The sequence below is a fragment of the Trichomycterus rosablanca genome, chromosome 15 (genome assembly GCF_030014385.1).
Source record: "Trichomycterus rosablanca isolate fTriRos1 chromosome 15, fTriRos1.hap1, whole genome shotgun sequence".
In the NCBI taxonomy this organism is placed as follows: Eukaryota; Metazoa; Chordata; class Actinopteri; order Siluriformes; family Trichomycteridae; genus Trichomycterus; species Trichomycterus rosablanca.
Window position 1 is genome coordinate 31,188,879 of NC_086002.1, and position 15,653 is coordinate 31,204,531.

At 41.3% G+C, this 15,653-nt stretch overlaps 2 protein-coding genes across 2 annotated transcripts; both read left to right on the forward strand.

Moving 5' to 3' along the window:
* The first annotated feature begins 4,230 nt into the window (after positions 1 to 4,230).
* commd1 (copper metabolism (Murr1) domain containing 1) lies at positions 4,231 to 8,393 on the forward strand. Its single transcript, XM_063010127.1, has 3 exons — positions 4,231 to 4,411; positions 5,544 to 5,831; positions 7,879 to 8,393. The coding sequence occupies exons 1-3, from the start codon at positions 4,238 to 4,240 to the stop codon at positions 7,984 to 7,986; spliced, it is 570 nt and encodes a 189-aa protein (XP_062866197.1). The 5' UTR covers positions 4,231 to 4,237; the 3' UTR covers positions 7,987 to 8,393.
* Positions 8,394 to 9,534: 1,141 nt separating this feature from the next.
* b3gnt2a (UDP-GlcNAc:betaGal beta-1,3-N-acetylglucosaminyltransferase 2a) lies at positions 9,535 to 15,080 on the forward strand. Its single transcript, XM_063009980.1, has 2 exons — positions 9,535 to 9,761; positions 13,436 to 15,080. Exon 2 carries the CDS (start codon positions 13,456 to 13,458, stop codon positions 14,665 to 14,667), a length of 1,212 nt encoding a protein of 403 aa, XP_062866050.1. The 5' UTR covers positions 9,535 to 9,761; positions 13,436 to 13,455; the 3' UTR covers positions 14,668 to 15,080.
* The last annotated feature ends 573 nt before the right edge of the window (positions 15,081 to 15,653 follow it).

A 15,653-nucleotide genomic window follows, 5' to 3' on the forward strand; every position in this document is an offset into this window, starting at 1 on the left:
TTTATTGGCTGCCCCACTGACCGATCGCTCTTCATGGAGACACAGCTGGGTTTAGGTGAACCTGGTCTCGCACCCTCCATCACACTGTGGTACAAGTACAACCACACATTAATAAACTATATAAAAAAGGTACCTGAAGGTTTTAGTTCAGAGAAACACCACCAAGGACACGCTAACTAGCTACGCTAACTTGCAGCTAGTGTAATTAATCACTCTGTAATGCTTTTAGTTTTACACCAAAATGCCAGTAACTCAACCAGCGCATTCATACAGTAAAACATTGTTCATTTAAATAAGTGAATTCCAACCGTTCTTCAGTAAAGCTGGAACTCTTACAAGTAAAATCATGCAAAACGTCTTATTGACTTTTCTTCATTACAACCACCACGGGCTTTTTGTAGGCTCAGGCAAACAGCACTATGTGCACTATGTAGGGAACATAATTATGTAATACACAATCTAGTGCACTATGTAGGGAACATAATTATGTAATACACAATCTAGTGCACTATGTAGGGAACACAATTATGTAATACACAATCTAGTGCACTATGTAGGGAACATAATTATGTAATACACAATCTAGTGCACTATGTAGGGAACATAAATCCGTTATCTGATATACAATCTAGTGCACTATGTAGGGAACATGAATGCGTTATCTAATACACTATCTAGTGCACTATGTAGTGAACATAAACCAACTGTCTAATTCACTATCTAGTGCACTATGTAGGGAACATAAATCCGTTATCTGATATACAATCTAGTGCACTATGTAGAGAACATAAATCCGTTATCTGATATACAATCTAGTGCACTATGTAGAGAACATAAATCCGTTATCTGATATACAATCTAGTGCACTATGTAGAGAACATAAATCCGTTATCTGATATACAATCTAGTGCACTATGTAGGGAACATAAATCCTCCCTTAAATGAGTTTTTGCAACTTGGGATGTCTGAGTTCTGCGTGAGCTGGAGCTGAAACTTTTAGTTCAGGCTTTTGTTTATGTATTATTGTTTATTATTATTTATGCCTTAGTTTTAGCTTGCCTGTTTACATTTTAAAAGTAATTTGATTTATATTTGATGTACAGTATTTGTTTTTGCTCTTTATTAAAGCAAAAGCATTTCTTACCTGATTACTCGATTAATCGCTGGAATAATCGATAGAATACTCGATTACAACAATAATCGATAGTTGCAGCCCTAGTTTCTATTATTTTGTCCACATGTATGTGAACATGACCGCGCCGACGTCACGCTGCACTCAAACCAGCTTCCGCTATACAGTGTTTATGGTCACAGCCCACAAGCTCTGCTTTCCTGCTTTTGGCCTGCCACTCGCCATTACCCTAAAAGAAGAAGAAGTTCTGCTTTCCTCTCACACAGGATTCTGTAAAAAGTCTGATCAAGGGAAAACAAGTTACAACAATACAATGTACAGGAGACTAACGTGATGATGGCATTTCCTGTAAATTTAAATGCACTATGTCTGAGTATTTACTAAACTAAACATATTAGGGGGAAAACACACCTAAATGTGCCATGATGCAGACATCCCAAGTTGCAAAAAATCATTTCAGGGAGGTACCCCCAGACCCGGACCTCGACCCGACACCCCAAGCCCAAAAAAAAAAAGCTAAAAAACCTCTTGCACACACCAAAGGATCTGGGTGATAACAGAACCTTTAGGAGCTGCTAACTGAGCTACTAAACTAACTGTTAAAAACACATTTATGTTCCCTACATAGTGCACTAGATTGTATATTAGAAAATAATTTATGATCCTTACTTAGTGCACTAGATAGTGTACTAGATACAAGGACGGATTAAGGATAGTCTGGGCCCCTGGGCAAAGAGTTGGCTAGGGCCCCCAAAAGCATGGCTAGGGCCCAAAAGCATGGCTAGGGGCCCCAAAAGCATGGCTAGGGCCCCCAAGAGGCCCTGGGGTCAAAGTCCCTAATAGTCAGAGGATCCTTAAAATGGAGGGCCCTCGGAAATAAAAATATATTGTATCATAAATGTTGATAGGCATCGCAAAATGTTTTGGGCCAGGGCCCCCCCGGGGCCCCCTGACTTCAAGGGCCCCTGGGCGCTGGCCCCACTGGCCCGGTCAGTAATCCAGCCATGACTAGATAATAGACTTATGTTTCTTACATAATGCTTTAGGTAGCGTATTAGTTAACGGATTTAGGTTCCCTACATAGTGCACTAGATAGTATTTTAGATATGAATTTATGTTCTTTACACAGTGCACCAGATAGTGTGCAGGATAATAGATTTATGTACTCTACATAGTGCACTAGATTGTATATTAGAAAAGAATTTATGTTCCTTACTTAGTGCACTAGATCATGTACTAGATAACAGACTTATGTTTCTTACATAATGCTTTAGGTAGCGTATTAGTTAACGGATATATGTTCCCTACGTAGTGCACTAGATAGTGTATTAGACAATTGGTTTATCTTCCCTACACAGTGCACTAGCTTGTATATCAGATCACGGATTTATGTTCCCTACACAGTGCACTAGAAAGTATAACTAGATGATGATTTGTGTTCCTTACATAGTGCACTAGATAGTATTTTAGATATGAATTTATGTTCCCTACATAGTGCACCAGATAGTGTGCAGGATAATAGATTTATGTTCCCTACATAGTGCACTAGATTGTATATTAGAAAAGAATTTATGTTCCTTACTTAGTGCACTAGATCATGTACTAGATAATAGACTTATGTTTCTTACATAATGCTTTAGGTAGCGTATTAGTCAACGGATTTATGTTCCCTACATAGTGCACTAGCTTGTATATCAGATCACGGATTTATGTTCCCTACATAGTGTACTAGAGGGTATAACTAGATGATGATTTGTGTTCCTTACATAGTGCACTAGATAGTATTTTAGATATGAATTTATGTTCCCTACATAGTGCACCAGATAGTGTGAAAGATAATAGATTCATGTTCCCTACATAGTGCACCAGATACTGTGGAAAATAATAGATTTATGTTCCCTACATAGTGCACTAGATAGTGTGAAATATAATAGATTTATGTTCCCTACATAGTGCACTAGATTGTATATTAGAAAATAATTTATGTTCCTTACTTAGTGCACTAGGTCATGTACTAGATAATAGACTTATGTTTCTTACATAATGCTTTAGGTAGCGTATTAGTTAACGGATTTATGTTCCCTACATAGTGCACTAGATAGTGTATTAGACAATTGGTTTATCTTCCCTACATAGTGCACTAGCTTGTATATCAGATCACGGATTTATGTTCCCTACATAGTGCACTAAATAGTGTATTAGATAACGCATTCATGTTCACTACATAGTGCACTAGAACAGTGTTTCCCAACCACTGTGCCGCGGCAAATAAGTGTGCCGTGAGAAATCATCAGGTGTGCCGTGGAAGATAATCCAATTTCACCTGATCGGTACTGCGGTGTGTAGTGACAGGCAGAACGATTACATTCTCTTCCACTAGAGGGCAGTACAACTTTTTGGTGGTGTGCCTTGTGATTTTTCTAATGTGAAATATGTGCCGTGATAATAGTAATAATAATAATAATAATAATAATAATAATGATAATAATAATAATAATAATAATGATGATAATAATGATGATAATAATAATAATAATAACAACATAATAATAATAATAATAATAATAATGATAATAATAATAATAATAATAATAATAATGATAATAATAATAATAATAATGATAATAATAATAACAACATAATAATGATAATAATAATAATAATAATAATAATAATATAAAAAGATAAATATCGAATTGTTTTTCTTCTTCGTATTATTATTGAGTATAAAAGTCTATAATTGTTCATACACCGCGAAATGCCCAAATTCTGATTTGCTAATTGGTCATTAAAAAAATATATATATATATATTATAAACAATTATAATAATGAGAAAGATTTGTAATTAAATGTTTTTAAACATGAAAACTAATAATCATGACGGGGAAACAGAGTTATTGAAAACTGTAACTTAATGTTACAGGAATTCTTCTAATTAAACAGTAATAAATTATAATTTAGTTTTTAACACAGGATAATCACCTGTATGAAGAATGAAGCGTGAGTTGTACGCATGCGCAGTCTGTCTCTGGTCTGCAGCTACACGCTCCTTGTAGAGCCTCACGTGATCACCACGCTCACGTGATTCTTCATCAGGATCCAACATGGCAGAGCCGGACGCGGTGAAGAGTCTGAGCGCTTTATTAAACGGAATCGCTCAGATCGTTTATTACTATAAATCAGAGATGACAGAGGAGCTGCTGAAGGAGGAGATTTATCCCGACATGCCGCAGGAGGAGTTCCGCTCTCTGTTCGAGAGGATGAGAGGGCTGTTAAAGGTAAATCGTATACACCTGAATACAGATCTGTTTCTTTACAAGTATACAAACACGTGATAGGAGGAAAAATAGACAAAAATTATATGCAAATCTTTTTTAACATGTGTAAATTGAATAAACTATTTTAGTTAAAGCTCTTAGATTGACTGTCGCCCTGATCTGGGCGTTTCTGCCTTGCGCTAAATGTTTCCCGATGGACCCGCCGCGATCCTGACCGGAGTGGAGCGGTTGAACAAAATTACATGATGTTTAATATTTTAGCGATTATTGTTCTATGTAAACAAAGTGTGTAAAATTGTGTTCAAATAAATAGATGTAAGAAACAGTATACACATCAATGTCTTTTTATTTTTATTATTTATTATTATATATTTTTCTTTTACAAATTTGCATTTTATGGCTCCAGAACTATCAGCAGGACAATCGAAAATTGGAAAATAATATACTTTTGTGTATTGTAATATTTAAAACTTTAAAAACTACACTCGATCTTTTACAAATGTATTAATGAATGCTCCATGATGTTTTGGGGCTGCTTTTTTTAATCTATCTGAAAGGCACAGAGACCTTCATGGACTACAGAAAGTACCAAGAGATTTAAAATAAAATCCTGGCTGCAAACTGTAATATTTGAAAGCTTAAAAACTGCACTAGATTTTTTTTAAACGTATGAATGAAGACAGTTTAACAGACAAGAATGCTCCATGATGTTTTGGGGCTGGGTTTTTTTATCTCTCCAAAGGGCACAGAGACCTTTATAGACTACAGGAAGTACCAGGAGATTTGGACTGCAAACTAATATTTACAAGTTTAAAAACGACACTCGATTTTTTAAGTGTATTCATGAAGGGTTAGACAGACAAGAATGCTCTATGATGTTTTGGGGCTGCTTTTTCCCCCCAAAAAGCACATAGACCCTTATGGACTACAGGAAGTACCAGGAGATTTGGACTGTAAACTAATATTTAAAAGTTTAAAAACTACACTTAACCGTATTTATGAAGGGTTATACAGACAGGAATGCTCCATGATGTTTTGGGGCTGCTTTTTTCTCTTAAATAGCACAGAGACCTTTACAGATTTTAAACTACACTCTTGAGTTTGCATTCAGCTTGTATTCTTTTATATTTAGTCTATAGCCACGGCGGACATGGACCAGGTGCAGTTGGAGGCCTTCCTGACAGCCCAGACTCGTAAGCAAGGTCCCGGCGGGGTGAGCTCCGAGCAGACGGCGGCCCTGTCTCGCTTCTGGAAGAGTCACCGCTCCCGGGTACGCGAGAGCCTGCTGGCTCAGAGCCGCTGGGAACCTGCGCTCAGGAACGTGAGTTGGAGGGTGGACCTGCAGACCGCCGCCAGCAGGGGGCAGACGTCCAACAGCCCCGTGGCGCTAGTGGAGCTCGAGATGGGACGCAACGGCCAGGTAAGTGTCAGATTGTTTGGGGAACTATTTTAATCCCACTAAGTGACAGATTTATGTTTTTAATTAGTCTCATAACAAGTTTTATTCTGAATATTTATGTATGTTTTTAATCATTGTCCTGCTAAATTATTCAAATACAACCTATTTTTAGTTTAAATGTTTAATTCAAATCTCCTGGTACTTCCTGTAGTCCTTAAAGGTCTCTGTGCTTTTTAAAGAGAAAAAAGCAGCCCCAAAACATCATGGAGCATTCTTGTTTGTATAACCTTTTTACTGGTTTCTTACAACCAGGCAGTGGTAGCCTAGTGTTTAAGGTGCTGGATTACAAATCAAAAGGTCGCTGGTTCAAGCCCCACCACTATGTAACCCCCCGGGTAAACTTTATGTTTGTCGTCTGCTTGACTTTTGTTTCATCTTTGAAACGTGGATTACGTTCCGGCTTAAACAAACACAGACGGGTTTTTATTTTAATGGTTGGATAAGCAAATGCAGACACATTATTTCTAATTCAATGCAGATAAAAGATTGTATGGCGAGCGACGTTTTATTGTCATACGATGCGCCGGTGTGTCTGGATACACTATAAGGGCAAAAGTATTAGGACAGCAGAGCGACCTCTGTGACAGCTACGTCTGAGTAGGCTTCTTACAAGACTTTGGAGTGTGTGTGTGTGTCTGTGACTGTGGGAATTTGTGCCCATTGAGTCAAAAGACTGTGTCTGGCATTCGTATGGCTGGGTACTAATGTGATTCCGGAGCTGGAATTTCTTTATAGTCATGCTTGAATAGGAAATGGCCTTCCCTAAACTGATTTCATTTTTTTGTATTGATTTATTATTATTATTATTATTTTTATTGTTATTATAAGGGGTGTCCCAATACTTTTGTCCTTATAGCGTAAAGATAAAGTTTAGTTCACAATCAGACTCAACTGTTTGTTTACTTTTATCTGGATGAATGACTGAATTAGCGTTAGCATTAGCATACCGTAACCATAACACGTTTATAAACACATTAATATCCAATAAAAACGTCTTTTTATTGCTTAGAGTCTCATCACAGAAATATTTTATTACTTTTTATGTCCTAGAAAAACAAATTTTATATTTTTAAATCACCATAAATCATTCAGATTTTATTCGCGTTTAAAGTGCTAATATGCTAACGACGTTAAAATGCTAACTGTGGAAGCTTCCAGTACAGTGCTGCTTGTGTAACCTTAGTGTTAGTCTTGTTTCATCGCTGTCCCAACTTTTTTGAGGAGTGTGTTACATTCTATTTTATCATTAAATTTACAAATTAAACCTACAAGTAAAATAGTTTAATCCATTTATACAAATTACAGTTTTTTCTTTGTTTTTATTGCCATTTTAGATGGGTTTTTTTTAAACTGTTTAAACTAAACTTAGTGTTAGTCTTGTTTCATTGCTGTCCCAACTTTTTTGGGAGTGTGTTACGTTCTTTTTCATCATTAAATTAAATAAAAGTTAAATCTATTTAAACAAATGATAGTTTTTGTTTGTTTTTCTGGCGTTTTTTTTACTGTATCAACTAACCTTAGTGTTAGTGTTGTTTCATTGCTGTCCCAACTTTTTGGGAGTGTGCTGCATTCTATTTTCTAATTAAATTAAATTAAATTAAAGTTTAATCCATTTATACAAATCAGGTTTTTTGTTTGTTTTTCTGGCATTTTAGTTTCTTTTTTTCTTTTTTTTTCTTTTTTTTTTAAACTATAAACTAACGTTAGCGTTAGTCTTGTTTCATTGCTGTCCCAACTTTTTTGGGAGTGTTACATTTTATTTTCTTATTAAATAAAATAAAAGTTTCATCCATTTAAACAGATTAGGGTTTTTTTTTTCTGGCATTTTTTTGTGTTTGTTTTTTGTTTTAAACTGTATAAAGTAACCTTAGTGTTTACTTAGTGTGTACCTTAAAAGTACAATTACTGAATGTAGAGCTGTATTAAATAAATATTAAGACAGGCGGGGTGATTTAAATGATCCGATGTTTATGGTCGTTAATTCCTTCTTTATGTCTGTTCCTTTCAGGACTCGGAGTTCGTGTGTTTGGAGTTTGATGAGCAGAAGATTCGTCGGATGCTGAAGACCATGTCGGAGATTCAGGAGCAGATCGACGGTATCGTACATCGCGGCTAGAGTCTGTACCATTCTGTTTATGTGTAAATTAAAAATAATAGCCGTTTTTTATTGTCTTTATAATTGTACATGTACATGGCACAAGGATCGGATTGTTACTGAGAGCTCGTCGGGAGGATCACGCTGTGCTTGTTGTGTTCTTCCACCCTTTCAGTACCAGTGTGTGTTAATTTCCCATTCAGGTTTTACTGGACTGCAGCGCCACCTAACGGCCTCTCCTTCATCCTAAAGCCTTAAACTTGCTACATAATTGTTGTACATATTTAATTTATACTTATTAACACTTAATCAGTAAGACGAACACCAGTGGTGCTTTGTAACCAGTATCTAACCAAGATTTTTATTAAAACATATAATTTGTATAGTTACAATTGACATTATGCTGAATTAAACTTGGTTGTTTTGTACCTTTGTGTATTATTTGTGTGTGTGTGTGGTGTGTGTGTGTGTGTGTGTATACATGACACCTTTACAAGTACACACATAGGCTTTAAATATTTATACACTCCTGCGAACACATGATGGCAGTCCACGTTTAAGTACCTGAAGGACGTGAGTAGTTCGTGCAGAACTCTACATACACTGGTCAGCCATAACATTAAAACCACCTCCTTGGCACTTTGTAGTTCTACAATTACTGACTGTAGTCCATCTGTTTCTCTACATGCTTTGTTACCCACTTTCATGCTGTTCTTCAATGGTGTGTTCTTCAGTGTGTGTTGTGCTGGTAAGAGTGGATCAGACACCGTGTCCACTCACTGTCCACTCTATCAGACACTCTGGTCCACCTTGTAGATGTAAAGGCAGGGACGATCGCTCATCTATTGCTGCTGTTTGAGTCGGTCATCTTCTAGACCTTCAGTACTATGAGGTGCTGTTGGCTGGATGTTTTTGGTTAGTGGACTATTCTCAGTCCAGCAGTGATGGTGAGGTATTTAAAAACTCCACTCATACCAGCACAACACACACTAACACACCACCACCATGTCAGTGTCACTGCAGTGCTGAGAATGATCCACCACCTAAATAATATCTGCTCTGTGGGGGTCCTGACCATTGGAGAACAGGGTGAAAGGGGTAACAAAGTATGCAGAGAAACAGATGGACTACGGTCAGTAATTGTAGAACTACAAAGTGCTTCTATATGGTAAGTGGAGCTGATGCTCTATAATGATGGGTGCATTATTAATTAAGGTGGTGGACATGAGGTCGAATATTTGAAGCATTATGGGTTTACTCCGGGCGCTCCGGTTTCCTCTTACAAGTCCAAAGACGTGCAGATCAGATCAACTGGAGCTGGATTGGCTTCCTGTCTGCCCACTGAGTCAGACCCACCGTGACCCTGACCAGGATAAACTGAAGGAACGGCAGGTGAGGATCATATGAGGTGAATAAAGGGTTAATAAACACAGCTGCAGGTTCATGGTTTATTTATACAGCCGCTGAAAGGAGATCGTGAAGCTCCGCCCACCTGCGCAGGTACAGTTAGGACAGTAATGCGGTCCGGTTTGAGACGCATCACCACCTGTGGTGTTTATCACGCGGGATTTGAGGGATTTTGGTGATCTTGGTGCGATTTGGAGTAAAGAAATAGATCCTTTCACTCAGGGAAACTTCTAATAATAATAATATATTAATAATAAACAAGGACGGACTGAAGTTCATCCACAGTGGTGTTAATATTTAATTAAATGAGGATGTTACCAAGCTGAAGAAGACATCTAAGTGCAAAATGACGTGGCTCTAAAAGATTTGCTGTAAATTAACGTCAAACGGTAAGTCCACTGCACTGACTCAACTTTGCTTCATTTATTACCTATACTATGTACGGTGAGATTCGAACCCAGATCTCGTTCTATTTCACTAGCCGCGCGCAAACATTACTTATAAAGCATAAATAGAACCTGTCTGGCGATGAGAAGCAGATCAGGGGGTTTTAAAAAGCAGGAAAAGTTCTAACACAGATGCCAAACAAAGCTCCGGGACTCCTGCGAACCACAGTGGGAGCCTTTATTCACAAATGGAGAAAACTTCACCAAAAACGCATTGATGGATGGATGGATGGATGGATGGATGGCATTATAGATAGATAGATGGATGGATGGCATTATAGATAGATGGATGGATAGATGGATGGATGGCATTACAGATAGATGGATGGATAGATGGCATTATAGATAGATGGATGGATGGAGGGATGGATGGCATTATAGATAGATGGATGGATGGCATTATATATAGATAGATGGATGGATGGATGGATGGCATTATAGATAGATAGATGGATGGATGGGTGGATGGATGGATGGCATTATAAATAAATAGATAGATGGATGGATGGATGGATGGCATTATAAATGGATGGATGGATGGATGGATGGCATTATAGATAGATAGATGGATGGATGGATGGATGGATGGCATTATAGATAGATAGATAGATGGATGGGTGGATGGATGGATGGCATTATAAATAAATAGATAGATGGATGGATGGCATTATAGATAGATAGATGGATGGGTGGATGGATGGATGGATGGATGACATAGATAGATGGATGGGTGGATGGATGGCATTATAGATAGATGGATGGATGGATGGCATTATTGATAGTTTAGATTAGATAGACATTGATGAATATTCTGACGGCTGATGAGTCAAAGGTGTAAAGCTACCCACCACATTCCACCATAAGAACGTCATACCAACCGTGGAACATGGTGGTGGTAGTGCGTTGATCTGGGGCTGATTAGAGGAAGAACGACCGAAAACTGAAGCTAAGAGACTAAGAGACACCAGCAAGTCCAGTTCTGAGGACTAAGAAATGGCTCCAGAGAAGACCCCACTGAGATGCTGTAGCAGGACCCTTCCTTAAATGTGCAGTTCAGGCTGGAACACGTGTGAATACTTTTCCACAGGACTGTATTATGGGTGGAATCATATTTCAAGCTGGAACACAGCTGGTGTAAATAACACCTCATTAAACGAGCAGTAACAAACCCACCGGGATTTGGGCTTTTCCTGGACTAACAACACAAGAGTAAGCAAGTTCGCCATGTTTAATGTTTATTCAGCTTCTTATCTGCGTATCTAAGGTCGTGTTCTATCTTTTTTGAACTCTGCCAAAGGCTCGTCTGATAACAGGCAATTAAAATCAAGGCCAGATACCAGCATGGTGTTGTGAAAGGTACACATTTATTGACACTCTTGGTAAAGAGAAACACTGTGAAAGTACAACCCCAAATCAGAAAAAGTTGGGACAGGATGGAAATAATAAAAAACACAGAGTTCTTACATTTCCTTTGACTTTTATTTGATGTCAGACAGGTTGAACCTGAGATATTTCATGTTTCATTTATTAATAAACATCCATTCCTGCATTTCAAGTCTGCACCGCATTCCATAAAAAGTTGGGACGGTAAAGCGTTTACCACTTTGTAATGTTGCCATTCCTTTTCACCACTTAAAAGACGTTTTGGCACCGAGGAGACCGAGTGATTTAGTGTTTCATTCTTCCTGCGAATACGTCTTAACATGTGCAACAGTACGTTCTCTTTTGGGGACAGGTCAGTCCAGCACCCGTACCCTCTTCTTCCACAGCCACGCCTTTGTAATGTGTGCAGCAGGTGGTTTTGCATCGTCTTGTTGAAAAATGCTGGACGTCCCTGGAAAAGGCAGCACTAAGTGCTCTAAGGGCACTGACACGCCCCCATACCATGACACACCCTGGCTTTTGGACTTGTTCCTGATATCGTCTTGCTGATTCATCTGACCACAATACACGTTTCCACTGTGTGACGGTCCATCCTAGATGCCTCCGAGCAGAAGTCGACGCCGCTTCTGGAAATGTTTAACATAAGGCATAAATACACAAATTTCCCCCGTCCCAACTTTTTTGGAATGTGTTGCAGGCCCGAAATGCAGGAATGGACGTTTATTAATAAATGAAAACATGAAATATCTCAGGTTCATCCTGTCTGACATCAAATAAAAGTCTTTTTTATTTTATTAGCATTTTCCATACTGTCCCAACTTTTTCTGATTTGGGGTTGTACTTATAAACTAAAAGATGATCCCACTTTTAAGCTCACATGTATGTATTATCTTATTTAGTAAACTAGCCCACTACTTCTGAGATCTGGAGATCCAGGGTCGAATCTCAGACGTGCTGTTGACTTCTGTTCAAGTTGGGTGTGGCTTAAAAAGTCTACCCGTTGTCTTGTTGGTGCGCTCGCTCTCAGTGCAGGTCCCAAGCCCGTATCCAAATTGGGTTGCTTCTCGAACTCGTCGGTTCAGATCTCGGCTCTGCCATCCGGCTGGATGTTTGGCTCTTGTTCATACAGGGAGGGAATAGCCGGATAGGGAGCTCATAACTGGTGCAATTACGACCTCTGTTGGCTGGTTGATGGCGATCAGGGTGTGTCTCTCTGTACACAAGGCTTGCGGGGGCGTGTGTCGGTTCGCTCTCCTCAATCGGGATGGGGGTCAGCACCGTTGGACGCGCTAAAAATAATGAGAAAAACGCATAAAAAAAACTAACAAAAAGAAATTGGGTTGCTTCAGGAAGGGCATACGGTTGGCCCGACACCCTCGGGTGTGTCCGTGGTGACTCCGACCAGAATAAAGAGCTGAAAGAATCATTAGAGTAACTTTACAGCAATTAAAGTGGCACAGCAGGTAGTGTGGGTGCTGGAAAGATTTGACGGACCTAGGATTGAACCTAAAAACAAGTAGTTCGGTAGATTCCGTGGATTTGGAGACACCGCTTTGCACTGGGAATCTATTCAGCACCGTGGTGTGAGCCTGCAATTACGTAGCGGTCACGCGAACGCTCTAATGAGGGACACATGACCCCTGTCCAAAGAAAAGCGCCTACGGGCGGGGGAGGAACACTGAGAATCGACTGAGCAGAACTGTCTGCAGATGAGGTGAAACCCAGAGGGAGGAAGATGTCACTCTAAACCAGAGGGTGAAAAGTTAGCGGCTATGCAGCCGGTCGTCCCCTCACTGGCGTGGTCCGGACTCAGCCCCCGGGGCTCCAGGCCACGTTGGAAGATCAACGTCTCGCCCGTGGAGCTCGGCATCGAGGCGCACTGTTCCTGCTCCAGCCGTGAGTAACTTCATGTCAAGGCAGTTTGCCATTGGCTTCGATGGACTCATTGTTAGCATAACGGGAGGTTAGTGGGGGGTATGGGGCAAGCTCTACGATGGGTTGGCTCTCTTTCCAGGGTACCACCAAGCGTTTGACGATAGCGAAGGCTGACAGGTCAAGAAAGCCTTCATTCCAGAGCTCTTCAGTGGCGCTGAGGTCATTGATCAATTACAGCTGTTAGCAACTGCTGTGGCTAAAACATGTGAATTCAGTAATGAAAAGGAAGGGGGGGGGGAGGCGTCCCAATACTTTTATCCATAAAGCGCACCAACCTTTGATCATCTCCATCTTCCCAGGTTGCCGGCGTGCCCTCAGGATGACGCCCAACTGGAATAAGACGAAGCTTCTCGGAGTCATGATGACGGTCAACTTCCTGATTTACATTCTGGTGGAGGTGACGCGGAGCTACAGGCAGGGCGGCTTGTACGCCGGTCACCCGTACATGCCGTCCAGGCATTTTTGGAAGAAGCCCAAACTCAGCAAAGCCATCTGGAATCGCAAGCAGCAGCATCTTGACCACATCCACAACCCGCTGATCAATTCCGCCTCTTCTGTTCGACGTTTTTTGCCCCTGCCAGACCTTTTACGACCCTCGGATCGGTTGAAGACCACCTCTTGCGAGCTGGACCTGAATCTATCTGCTCAGATGGACGGCTACGCTTCCTTGCCGGATCGCTTCAAAGACTTCCTCCTGCACATGCAGTGCAGGTCCTACCCCCTGCTCATCGACGCCGCCGGGGTGTGTTCAGACCCGCCCTTCCTGCTGCTCGTCGTGAAGACCCTGGCGCCTCACTTCGACCGGCGGCAGGCCATCCGACAGTCCTGGGGCCGCGCCGGGATCCTGGACGGCCGCCGCGTCGCCGTCGTCTTCCTCCTGGGCAGGACGTCCGCCAGAGATCACCTCCCGGACGTCTCGGATCTGCTCCGGCACGAAGCGCGGCTGCACGCCGACCTCCTGCAGTGGGATTTCCGCGACGCGTTTTTCAACCTGACCCTGAAGGAGGTGCTCTTCCTGGAATGGATGGGCGAGCGCTGCCCCTTGGCGCGGTACGTCTTCAAGGGTGACGACGACGTCTTCGTGAACACTCGGAGCATCCTGAGGTTTCTCGGGAGACTCTCGGGAGACAAGGCGAGGGATCTGTTCGTGGGGGACGTGATAAGCCGCGCCCAGCCGGACCGGGCGGTGAAGTCCAAGTACTACGTCCCTGAGAGCATCTTCGCCGGCGTGTATCCGCCCTACGCCGGCGGTGGAGGGTATCTCTACTCGGGAGACGTGGCTCTCCGGTTGAGGAACGTCTCTCGACGGGTGTTGCTCTACCCCATCGACGACGTGTACACGGGCATCTGCCTGCAGAAACTCGGCCTGGTCCCGGAGAAGCACAAGGGGTTCAGGACCTTCAACATCGATGAGAAGTTTAAAGAGGACGCCTGCACCTACAAGAGCTTAATGCTAGTGCATCCCAGGGGTCCGAGGGAGGTGATGCAGATCTGGAGCTGGATAAACAACCCAGGATTGAACTGCAAGTGAATTCAGCTTGGATTTATCCATCTAGTCGTATCCAGTTACCCGGTTTGCCCCTCCGACATCTGGCAGTAGCCGACTGCTTCTTTCCACCTGGTTCATACGGAGGTCTGCTTCGTTTCCTATTATACCCCAAGCCAGAAGAGGTCATACGACCCTCCCTCCCCCGGACCAGCCAGTCCAGTCTTCGCCTGTGTAACTCGTGACACTTCGAGGAGGCCAAATGAGGTCCAGTAATTGGATACGACTAGATTGGGAGAACTGAATTGACACTGAATAGACTGGAATGTAATGATAAACCAAGCAAAGTTTAGACTCTCCAGAGTCTATAATAGGACAACATTGTACGCCATAAAATCGTTCTTTTTATAGCCTCTTTGTACGCTCTTTGAACCTCAATTAAATGCCAAACAACTCGACTCTGAAGCGTGTCGTACACTACAGTTCTTGGGGCGCATCATTTCCTGTGGAGCGTAGCGCTCACCTTCCTGTATTTTCTTTGCCTGTACTACAGGCGCCTCAGACTACTAACCAAGGTCCCTACACAACGGCGAAGACCCCGCCGACCGGTAGCAGAGATTAGAGAGAACAGAATCCCAGCGCTGGTGTGCCCTAGTGGGTCTATATTTGTTTGTAGAATTTTCCACATAATTAGAAACACAGTGTTTCTTGTGTAGTGGGATATAAACTATATAGACAAAAGTATTGGGACACCGATGTGTTTCAGCCAGAGCAATTGCTAACAGGTGTAAGATGGATGGATGGATGGTATTATAGATAGATAGATGGATGGATGGATGGATGGATGGATGGATGGTATTATAGATGGATGGATGGATGGATGGATGGATGGTATTATAGATAGATAGATGGATGGATGGATGGTATTATAGATAGATGGATGGATGGATGGATGTATGGATGGTATTATAGATAGATGGATGGATGGATGGATGGTATTATAGATGGATGGATGGTATTATAGATGGATG

Coding starts and splice junctions, on each gene's coding strand:
- commd1 (XM_063010127.1), top strand. CDS start 4,238: ATGGCAGAGCCGGACGCGGTGAAGAGTCTGAGCGCTTTATTAAACGGA. Junction 4,412..5,543: donor GGATGAGAGGGCTGTTAAAG/GTAAATCGTATA, acceptor TTTTATATTTAG/TCTATAGCCACGGCGGACAT. Junction 5,832..7,878: donor AGATGGGACGCAACGGCCAG/GTAAGTGTCAGA, acceptor TGTTCCTTTCAG/GACTCGGAGTTCGTGTGTTT.
- b3gnt2a (XM_063009980.1), top strand. CDS start 13,456: ATGACGCCCAACTGGAATAAGACGAAGCTTCTCGGAGTCATGATGACG.